General features: G+C 37.3%; 1 protein-coding gene across 1 annotated transcript in view; it reads left to right on the forward strand.

Annotated features, from left to right (window-relative positions):
* Positions 1 to 356: 356 nt before the first annotated feature.
* The window catches only part of rpf2 (ribosome production factor 2 homolog), a 29,450-nt gene continuing 17,537 nt past the window's right edge, over positions 357 to 12,269 (forward strand). Inside the window, exon 1 of the mRNA XM_077220595.1 lies at positions 357 to 456. Within this exon, the coding sequence (XP_077076710.1) occupies positions 434 to 456 (23 nt within the window). The 5' untranslated portion in view covers positions 357 to 433. The remainder of the gene's footprint in view (positions 457 to 12,269) is intronic.

Below are 12,269 nucleotides of genomic sequence, written 5' to 3' on the forward strand. Positions count from 1 at the left end.
CACCTGCAAGTGACCACTAGGTGTCACCGTGGAGACGGGTTTCGGATTGATTCGAAGCCTCGAAACAAAATGGCACATTTGCTTCGACTGTTTCATTGCTTCACGAAGCCTCGATCTGCCCATCACGAGAGGCTTGTTCGACTTGAACCGTTGCTGCACAGACCGATCGGTTGATGACATCAAAGTACCGCGAGAGCTATTCAAAAACATAAGGAGCCGTCTGCTCTCTAATCGCTCTCGCGGTACTTTGATGTCATCAACCGATCGGTCTGTGCAGCGCCGGTTGAAGTCGAACAAGCCTTATGTGTTTGCTGTGAAGAATGAGAGAGACCTGTATTTTGAAACTTCCGGCTGCACCGGAAACCGGTATTGTTGCGCTGGCTTCATCGTGCAGTTTCACGTGTTCCCATCACTGCAGACAGACTCTTAAACTATGACGCATCTAGACGGAATCGTGTAAGTAAACTTTACCAAAACTTCACAATCTCTCTTGGCGCTTTAGTGAACCTGTTGTTTAGAAAGGTAGTTAGTCGCTGACTGTAAGTGTGAGTTCAGTTTCAGTTTGATTCTTCGCTGGAGACACGAGAAAATAACATGCAGTTCAATGCCCTCTCGGTTTCATGTGGATATACTTTGTTATTATGTATATGCATATATATATATATATATATATATATATATATACATATATATATATATATGTATGTATGTATGTGTATATATATAAATATATAAAGTGTGTGTGTATGTGTATTTATATATAATATAAGTTATGTATTATACAAATGAGAGATTAGAGGGACAGTAGAAGTGACTGTAAAGACCCCATGAACACACACGAGAGTCAGTGAACAAACATAACATTTCTCGAGCAATTTTTGAAGGGGACACCAATCATACAGGCAAAATACTTGCAAGGATATGTACAGAGACGAAAGCCTTACCACTATTATTAATGTAGCATGGAGATTGTAGCATGGAGATGGTTCCATTATCCTTCTCAAAGTTTCTTTGTGGTTCAATGAAAAGCTGACTAAATTGACCAAAAAATTCTTCTAAACCTTTACATTTTTTTATTGCAATGTTTTTTAAATCGTTTACACAATCAAGCCACCAAAATACAATGGAATTTGAACTTAACTTCAACTTTTATTTATTTATATAGCACATTTAATAGCAATGTTGTTGCATTACTTGTTAAATTGGCTGATCAAACTGTAAATTGGAGAGCCATTGGTACACATCTGCTGAACAGCCACACATCCAAAGAACATTAACAAAAGCTCAACACACTTCCCTGAGACTCTAAACCTGACTGTGCCTGGTCTCCCTGTCCCTCGGTACTAGACATGTGCCGGTATTCGGTAATGCGATAAATCGCGGTAATGAATATGCACGATATTGTTATCGCGGGGACTTCGAAATACCGTGAAAAATAATAGATCCGAATTTAGATTTTTAGAACGCGCATCAGCTTATTTTCCATCAACCGCTTAAAAAAACAATGCCTATATGCTGCGCAAAACACATGCGCACTTTGATGTAAACAATCCCCACATCACATGTATAAGCACTGTGTGAATGCAGTGTGCACTCTAGTCTAATGTAAACAATCCTCACATGGAGAAGAAGCACGGCGGAAGGAGGAACGCTGCCGACTATTTATCCCCCGCATGGCTGCCAACTCTCACGCATTTAGCAGCTTGAGACTCACGCAATTGACACTTTCACACGGTCTCGCGCCACACATCCATTTTCTCACGCAGAGAAAAATCGCGGAGCAAAGAGGACACTGACACCGACAGACTAGACAGAGCAGGTTACTTTTGATATGAAAAAAATATCAGCTCTCAGGTTTTATAACGAAATTCAGACAATAAATACTGTTTTGGTGCTTGTAAATGACGTGACAGATCGCGCGCCTCAGTTCAAGTAAACAGATCATCTGTTACTTTTTATTAAAGATACAGTACAACCCACCGAAATACGTACTTTCGATCAATCAGTGTTTTTCAACCACGGAAAGAGGTCAATAACACTGCAGGAGAACAATTATGTCACAGAACGTGACATTTACCTCAGGAAAGCCATTTAATGTTAGTTGACTATAAGAAAATAGCTATCGAGAGGAGTATTTTGCTAAATATGTGCACTATATTACATATTTTAATATATGTTTACTTGTCATTATATAATTGTTATCATAATGAAAATTACGGCATATTACATTTTTATATTTATATTATTATTATATTTATATTGTATGCATTATATTTAATTTCTCTCTGTATGTTTACAGCATTATGTGAGATATATTTTTTCTTGAGAAAAAATTAAATGCAGGCTATCTACTGTAGCCTACCTAATATTTATCCAAATGAGTCAATATTGAATCAAGATTGAAATTAAATCCAAGAATTTAATTGAAATCATGAAAATTGTGTTAAGCAATAATACAAACAGTAGCCTCAGTAACTGTACCATGTAAACATTATAACTAGTGCTGTCAAACGATTAAAATATTTAATCGCGATTAATCGCATTAATGCCATAGTTAACTCGCGATTAATCGCACATTTTTATCTATTCTAAATGTCCCTTGATTTCTATTTGTCTCATTATTTTTTCTAATTTTAATGCTCTTATCAACATGGAAAAGTGGATCAGCAGTAAGTTTGTTCTTAGCTGTGGTATCCATGTGCTTCTGTCTGAAGTCATCCATTGTAGAGCTTAGATCGGGCCCAAAAAATCAAGCCCGACCCGAGCCCGTGCGCATTGTGTCCGAGCCCGGCCCGACACATAAACTGTAATTATGAGCCCAAGCCCGATTTAAACCCGTCCATTTTTTTAATACGTGGGTCGTTATAACTGACGTTCTCAACTACTTTCTATGTTACTTTCTCCCGCCCGCAACATTTTTGTACCGCTCCCGCCCGCAAAAGACTCTTTTTTTTGTAGGCTACCTCCAAATACTTTCGCCTACGTGTCGCCACCATACACATCAGCATAAATGCTCCTGATAAATTATTTGTTATTAAAGCATTAACACACAAACCACTGTTATAACATAAAAGCAAGCAGGCTACTGAGTGCATGGTTTGGCATGACTGAATGCGCGCAAAGTGTGCTCCCTTAATAATTCCTAAAAAGCTGACATCAGTTCATCGCAATCTCACACATCTGTTATTATCAATGAAGCTGACTGCACAATGCATCTTTCATAATATATACACTTTGTTTGTTATAATTTGAGGATTTGCCAGCATACAGAATTCAGCACTGAACAAAAAGTCAGTTTTGAGCGGTGAGGGGAGTCTATTTTAAATGCTTCTGATTGGCCATTGCGTTCAAGAAATCAACACATATGTCTGTGATTGGCTACATCCCTCAACGCTGCAAACATGTTATAAAAAGAAACTCTGGCCTGTAAATTGTTTCTATTTAGTTTTAGTTGTTCTTGTTGCTTTTCTGCAACATATGAATAAAAATGTATTAGTTTTTATGTTTTATTCATAGATATTTCTAGTTTGCGGGAGTCCCGCGAATCTTTTTATTCTCCCGTATCCGCACACAGAGTGAGTGCATTACCGCTCGAGCCCGCCCTCGCACTCGGCCATCAAATCTAGTCCCGCGCCGCACTCTATTGCGTTGAGAGTGCACGTCTCTAGATCGGCGTCTTTCGCTCGCGCCATCCACTCAAAACGTAACGTTAGCCTACTACTCTTTGGCCGGCGCGCAAGCCCAAACAAAAGTACGTGCGGCGTGCCTGTTGTTTTGTTTCCGGTCTAGCTATCCGGTGTGATGTTGTAGTTTTTCTAACGTTACTAGTTGTTGCAACAGCATTTGAAAAAAAATACAAAGTTTGCTTGGCCAAAAAGAGCGTTAATCTCGCGATAAAAAAATTGACGCCGTTAAAATGTGTTTGCGTTAACGCCGTTAATAACGCGTTTAACGCACAGCACTAATTATAACATGTTGTCACTAAAAAATAAAATTAATGTTTTGACAATCACAATTACACATTGTGATGCAAGTTTTTTTTAGATACCCCCAATCCGTCTGTTTCTCTTGTGCAATTAAAATATCGTGATAATACCGTATACCGTGATAAAAGCTCAATCAATTAATCGCAGCATGAAAATTTGATACCGGCACATGCCTACTCGGTACTTTCTGTATCCTTTGCCTGTGACACTGTGACGTTAGTATTTCCATAAGCACCCATTCTTATAAAGATGTTTTGCCTTAAGGCCAAATTGCCTAAATTTTGTACTTACTTGGCGTTTTGGTGCACTGAAAAATGATCTTATGTCCGTTTTTCTTTTCTCTGTCATTTTATCTGACCAACAACACAAAATAATAGTTGTTTAAATATGTTAGGTTCATAGGTTCACCACGCAGTAATATCATAATTATTAAACTATCTTGCGTCCTTCACATAGTATTTTAGGTTTCGTCTGGGACAGAGGATGTATCTTCAGGGTTCCCGCGGATCCTTAAAAAGTCTTAAAAAGTCTTAAATTAGATTTTTAAAATTTAAGGCCATAAAAAGTCTTATAAAGTCTTATTTTTACTTATGAAAGGTCTTAAATTTTAGATGACACTTCGACTTAGACATATCTAAATGTTTTCCAAATTAAAACTATCTAATTAGCGTAGTATTATTTTATATTATTCTATCTTTGTGGATTTGCTTGTTCACGTGACAATTCGCATCACATTCGCGGCCGGCAGAATAACGTCTGTCTCCTGCACGCGAGAGAGGAGAGAAGAAGAAAGTTGGCAAATGTCAGTTCAGTAGTAAGTTCATTCTTTGTGCGTAGGGGTGTGCGATGTGTATTGTCTACTATGACATTGTTTTAACGATGTACGAGGCACTGTGAGCTGACATCGCATTTGTCTCTCGTGCTTTCACTGCGTGATGTGTCAGTGCAGTTATAGGTAGGCCTATGTCCCCAAATTAGTTTTTGTCTTATATTTATATTATGTTCTTATATTAGAATATCACATCAGTAAGAGTGCCGTTTTCCCGTGCACAAGTGTGATATTTTGTTATACAATAGTTAAATTAAAAATAAATTAACATTGTGAGTTACTTTTTAGACACCATATTGACAATATTATTTGTTTTCCCTTTATTTCGCTGACGAGAATTTCAAAATGAAACCGTAGCAGAGTCTAATGCAACAGACACCGATGATTTCTTGACTGAAATCCACGTTTTAAACGAGTCATTTTAACGATTCAATGAACAATCACTTGTTTCTTTCCCGAATGAATCAGCCGTTTGAACAAATCGGTTGAATGAATGAATGACTCCCTCAACTCGCTTACGGTATTAAGACGGTGACTTGCTGCCGCCTACTGGCGGTTTTAGTTTCATATTTAAAGTACCCTTTAATTAAAACGTTAAAATTAGAAATCATTTCATATTTAAATATTGAATATGGATTTTTTTTAAAACTAATTTCATAGCTTTATTTATGCAATTGTAAATGGAGTGTAAATATTAATGCCTCTTCTGATGCCGCTTCTGTCACCTCTGCACTGCAAAGATGGATTTTGATTGAATGATTTAATTTGACTGGTAACGGTGGTACTGTATAATTATTGTGTAATTAAGTATTATTGTATAAATTGGTATAATTACTGTATAATTTAATTTGAATAATTTGAATGTTAGTATTTGACATAAAAGGTGATGCAGAACTCTAAATAAGTTTAGAAAAAATGTCCATATATAGGTGAAAATGCCCCTGGAAATCAATTTATGGTGGCAAATATTGCACGTTAATTAATCATTCCTGTCACTGCTGTGAACTGACCACTGCATAGAATATGAAAAATATGAATATCTTCGTGAGTCTGCTGTCAACAACAGGCCTAAACCAGCCATTGCACCAGCACAAAAACACAATCAGTAAAATATCATCTAATTATTATCAACAAAACGTTTAAAATATCGAGATATATTTTTGTCAATATTGCACACCCCTAATGTACGGTCTTAATTTTGATTTCTTCAAGTCTTAAAAAGGTCTTAAAAAGCCTTAAATTTGACTTTAAAAAGTGTGCAGGAACCCTGATCTTAGTTAGATATTTAACTGCAGCAAGCCCACTGATCTGCCACTTAACTTTAGGGGTGTGGGATATTGACACAAAATTAATCTCTCTATATTTTCCGGGATTTTATCAATAACAATAATTAGACAATATTTTGCTGAGTGTGCTATTGTCCTGGTTGGCAGGTTTAGCTTTATATTCTGTGTGGCGGTCAGTTCACAGCAGTGACAGAAATAATTTTTCTTATACGTTTCAATTGATTTTTACATTTTATGGGCATTTTTTACCTTTTTATAAATTTATTTTTAAACCTAATTCCATGCACCATATTTTGTGTAAATTTCATAAATGTAATCAAATTAAATTATAATAAGACACAAAAGGGCTGTTACCAACAAATATTTGCAATGGAGAGGAAACACAGAAGCTGCATTTGAAGTGGCATTTAGATGCTTTTACACAGACATAAATAATATTTTGATGTTTTAAAAATAAAATGTTGCATATTTATATTTGAAATGATTTAAAACAAGAAAATATATTTTAAATGTGAAATTAAAACCGCTAGTAGGTGGCAGCAAGTCACTGTTAATGAGTGAGCCATTGCGATTCAAATGATTCGTTCAAAAAGCTGATTCATTCAGTAAGGAAATGCAAATACAGTGCTGTTGGCTTAGTTTTCAACTATTTTAGTTGGCGAAATAGAGCTAAAGCAGGCAATATGGTGTCTTAACGTAATATTAACTTCTTGTTTATTAAACTTGTATAAAATCAAAATCACATTAATTGTTATGCTAATAACCAGTGAAAAACTGCACTCTTCGTGTGATATTGTATTATATTAACTAGGGCTGGGATGATTACCGCATTACCGCAATACCGCGATCACGTGACGCCTGACGTAGGTCTGAGCCATAGACAGTAAAATAAATGGACACAGCGACCCCCTTGATTTCAACGGAGAAACGTGAAGCCCAATTAGAAGCACTCACTTCCTGATGGCTGAGCATACTGTGCAGGCTCAAACTGAGCTTGACGACGTAGATGTGACGTGAGCAACCTTTCTGACAGTTGTAAATCTTCTAGTAGCTGTGCCACATGCCGAATTATTTCTAATTCCTCAAAAACGTTGTTGAAATATTTTGTCTCGTTGCTTTTATGTACTCTCTATCTTTGGGCTTCTCCCTTGACTTTATTTCTCCATGTCCCCCCAATTGCCTCATGTGAGTCAATGGAATGACTCACATGACTCAATGGCAAGTGATGGTCTGCTACAATGGCGGCCCCCGGGAGGCTTCAGTTTGCTGGCTGATTACCCCCTTGGTCTGAGCTTGTCCCGTCAACACCGCAAAAAAACCCAAAACAAAGCGGTTTACTGCTATACCGCAGGAATTTCTTGCTTTTCAACCGTGGATATAAAAAATCCATACCATCCCAGCTTTAATATTAACTATATTAAATTATATAAACCGACTAAATCACAGTGAAAGCGTGAAAATCTGAATGCGCACCCGCACTAGTCTAATCTACAAGACTACATCACGTAGTGTATGCATACACTCTATGGGTGTGTGTGTGTGTGTGTGAGGGATATACTATGGTATTAAACATGCTAGGTAAATGGATACGTATAAAACAAGGGTAAACGTTTTAATTGCTAACATAGCAGACTACATCGTGACAAAAGTACATTGGTACACAATCATATATTTACATGATTCATTAATTACTCAGCATTATCTATATTAAAGAGAAAATAATCACTTCATCCGATGTTTAAAGTTAAAATAAACTACTCAAAAACGTTGTTCTCTCTCACTGGACTGTGTGTGTGTCGGTGGTGAGGTTAAAGGGGAACAGGCAGTGTGTGTGTGTGTCGGTGGTGAGGTTAAAGGGGAGCAGGCAGTGTGTGTGTGTGTGTGTCGGTGGTGAGGTTAAAGGGGAGCAGGCAGTGTGTGTCGGTGGTGAGGTTAAAGGGGTGGTAAAACACATTTTTTCGAAGGCTTGATTGTGTTTGTGGGGTGCACTGTAACATGTGTTCATGCTTCGTTTTTAAAAAAAATGCATTATTTTTCATATATTTTACCTTTACCTAATTTTTTTAGTAAAGACTGCGGATCTACAGGTCCTTCTCAAAAAATTAGCATATTGTGATAAAGTTCATTATTTTCCATAATGTAATGATAAAAATTAAACTTTCATATATTTTAGATTCATTGCACACCAACTGAAATATTTCAGGTCTTTTATTGTTTTAATACTGATGATTTTGGCATACAGCTCATAAAACCCCCCAAAAATGTAAAAAAATTAGCATATTTCATCCGACCAATAAAAGAAGTGTTTTTAATACAAAAAAAGTCAACCTTCAAATAATTATGTTCAGTTATGCACTCAATACTTGGTCGGGAATCCTTTTGCAGAAATGATTGCTTCAGTGCGGCGTGGCATGGAGGCAATCAGCCTGTGGCACTGCTGAGGTGTTATGGAGGCCCAGGATGCTTCGATAGCGGCCTTAAGCTCATCCAGAGTGTTGGGTCTTGCGTCTCAACTTTCTCTTCACAATATCCCACAGATTCTCTATGGGGTTCAGGTCAGTAGAGCTGGCAGGCCAATTGAGCACAGTAATACCATGGTCAGTAAACCATTTACCAGTGGTTTTGGCACTGTGAGCAGGTGCCAGGTCGTGCTGAAAAATGAAATCTTCATCTCCATAAAGCTTTTCAGCAGATGGAAGCATGAAGTGCTCCAAAATCTCCTGATAGCTAGCTGCATTGACCCTGCCCTTGATAAAACACAGTGGACCAACACCAGCAGCTGACATGGCACCCCAGACCATCACTGACTGTGGGTACTTGACACTGGACTTCAGGCATTTTGGCATTTCCTTCTCCCCAGTCTTCCTCCAGACTCTGGCACCTTGATTTCCGAATGACATGCAAAATTTGCTTTCATCAGAAAAAAGTACTTTGGACCACTGAGCAACAGTCCAGTGCTGCTTCTCTGTAGCCCAGGTCATACTATATGAAGCCATACTATACTTATGATGTGAGAGAGAAATTTAAGTCATTAAATTCAAGTTCACGAAAACGTTTCCCTCCGCTGCGGCTGTCAGTCATTCTCCATTCAGCATCAAACAGCGCGTCGCGTTCGGTTACAACCTTTACAGTCTTTGGTTACAACACATTCAACGATGAAACTCTCTCCAAGATGATTCAATGTTAATATTATTATGCTCTGTAGATAAAGCTCTATGGTTTCGCATAAAATGACTATCTTGCTGGACTTTATTGCTGTATCTTAATCATGTTCCTTTCTACCGTGTGTCTGTTAGATCACAAAACTGAAGAGCACTATAATTGTTATTCACGCGCACAGTAACTGATATTTAAAACTGTTAAAAGAAAAGGCTCAATAAACTATTTCATAGATAGATACTGTATAATACACTACGTATCAATATGTCTTTCCTTTGTGCTTCGAACTTATCAATGCGACTCGACGACGCTGTGACTCTGTGTTGTTTCAAGCGCATCATTCTGCGCTCGGGATGCGCATAAGCGCTTTGTGCCGCACTGTGTTGGATCCTTTCATAATCATATAATACTTTTGCGCAATGAAAGATTATTAATAGCCTTTTTTGTTCTGTCCTATCTATCATATGTTGCTGCATCATTAAACAGCTGTGATATACATTTAAACAAAAAACTTAATTTTATAGTAGCCTAGACTATATATAAAATAATTGATCTTTCTGATTTTTATCTTGTTTTTCATTAATGTATTTTACAACAATACAAAGAGCAAAGTGTAACGTTTTACCGGATTTAGTGCTACACTTATTGTGTCTTATTTGTTCCCCACTAAATAATGTTTTTTTCACTAAATGTTCAGATTTTATAAAATTATTGTACACTTGTGATTTTTCTAGACTAAATTTTACTGCTGAGTTATCCACTAATGTAGTTTATAATATAATTTTTGTAATAGGTTATGATCATTTTTTTTTATTTGTTGTTTTTCTTTATAATGAAGTTGTCTGTATTAAGTAGATTGTGTTTAACACACAAAAGAGTGATTATCAGTTCAACACAGATTTATAGAAATTCTATTAGATTTTTTTTTTTTAAATTGCGCTGGTATGCAAAAAATGCATCTAAAAATGCATCAGATTGATGCTTTAAATATGGAATATATAGAATTTTCGTAACGGGGGAGCATGCCCCCGAACCACCCTAGATGGGTAGTATCCTTCTCACCTTTTTCACCCCTGATCGTTTTCATGCCTGTGCCTTGATACAGCACTCTGGGCCGCGGGACCAAACTAGTTATCAATTGAAGACACCAGAATGACCACTGTTATCCATGAGACAGTTACGGCCGCTTTACACCGCAAGCGCCAGCGGCACGTGAGCAGCGCGTATTTTTTTCGGCTTGCATGTTAATCAATGAGTGCATTCACACTGCGAGCAGGAGCAGCGCGTGAGCGTCAAGCAGGAGCGTCGCGTGAGCAGCAGTGAAGCGGGGGATTCGGCGCCGAGTCTATTTTTGCTGTGCTGCTCACGCTCCATTAAAGTGAAAGCACACTTTTGATGGACAAAATAAATTTGATTTCACACAAAAAGTGCCCAAAATGCACAGAATAAGCATGTCTAGTGAGTTTTAACAAGAACTAGAGTAGGCCAAAAAGGCAAGGAATATAGGCAAATTCAGTTTGGGTGAAAGTATGGTGTATTATAAAAAACTAAAGTAAAATAGCCAGAAAATATTATATAAAACTTTCTTATAGTTTATGAAATACACAGACAGCTACATAGGCTAGCACAACCCAAATCAAACCCGAGTGTGCGGTTTTGTGTGTGTGTGCTTTATCTGCGGAGTTTGCATTCTTGTAAACCTATTGAAAATATGCTATGACTGAAACGACAAGATTGGAGCTGTTTTCTTGGTTGTTTTGTTGTTTACTGACATTTATATGGTTTACCAACTTCTAAAATCAAATGTATAGTTGTCTTTGTAAATAATTTTTCGCTTATATGTAGCTCTGGAGCCACTACTTTGACACTGTACAAACGCTTCCAGTGTGAATACTCTCGCGTGTCTGCAGCTGCAGTTACGATGTAATTGACGCACTGCTCAAGTGCCGCTCACGCTTGCGGTGTGAAATAGCCGTTACAATGCACCATCCCACCACTAGTGGCAGTAATGCCAACACTGGAGGCTTCTGAGAGTGAGCCTTTCCCCCATTCCACTCAGGCTGGATCTGATAATATCTGTGAAGCAGGCCCAAGTGTCTCATTAAGAGGGGAACATCAATAGGGAGTTGTAGCTTGTTCAAATTGGACTGTTGTGATTGTTATTGTTCATTTATAACAGATATGAAGAGCAACTTCAGGTTCTCCCATGCAAAAATGTAGACTGCTGAAACAATTATCAAATTATTTTGCAGATTATAAAGCTATATTTTTTCATTTGCACTTTATTTAAATTTTAATTTACAACTTATTTATTTTGAAAAATATTATGAATTTATTTATTTTACTAACACATTTTATTTTTATTTTTATTTATATACATTTTCACAGGCAGTGACATTCACAGGCAGTGATTCAAGTGATTCAGCAAATTCTCTTTTGTCTTGTCGCGCATGAATGGTTCAAAAGCATTGGCACGAATAAGAGCGGGATCATGTAACACTAGCCAAAGGATGACAAAAATAACAGATGCTGCGTTAATTGCGTTAATAGCCCTATTTGTTTATTTCATATAAAATCGCAGCATTTTGCGTCATATAATCGCATTGGCTTGACATCACGATTGCGATACGATTAATCGTGCAGCACTAGTTAGGCTAATATGCCTGACTTGAGCCTTTATATTTGTTCTTGACGCAGATTGATTTGTTCCATGAATTGTTGTGTGTTTTGCATCTTGTTGTAGCCTATGTGCAGGTTTACATACACAATAACCTGCTAAACTGCAAGTGGATTTCATTTAGTTATTGAATACAAATCAAACCAATGGTGAGATCAATAAACCAATACAGTGCTAATATTTGAATGGGCCCTGGGCCACTTTGTACTGTAAAATTTGGGCCCCGACATCAAAAAGGTTAAGAACCCCTGGTTTAGAGACCCTTTTCATGATATGCTAATTTTTTTAGATAGGAATTTTGGGTTTTCATGAGCTGTATGCCAAAATCATCA

This window comes from Siphateles boraxobius, unplaced genomic scaffold (assembly GCF_051911475.1).
Source record: "Siphateles boraxobius isolate OS27281-9 unplaced genomic scaffold, OSU_SipBor_1 8, whole genome shotgun sequence".
Lineage (NCBI taxonomy): Eukaryota > Metazoa > Chordata > Actinopteri > Cypriniformes > Leuciscidae > Siphateles > Siphateles boraxobius.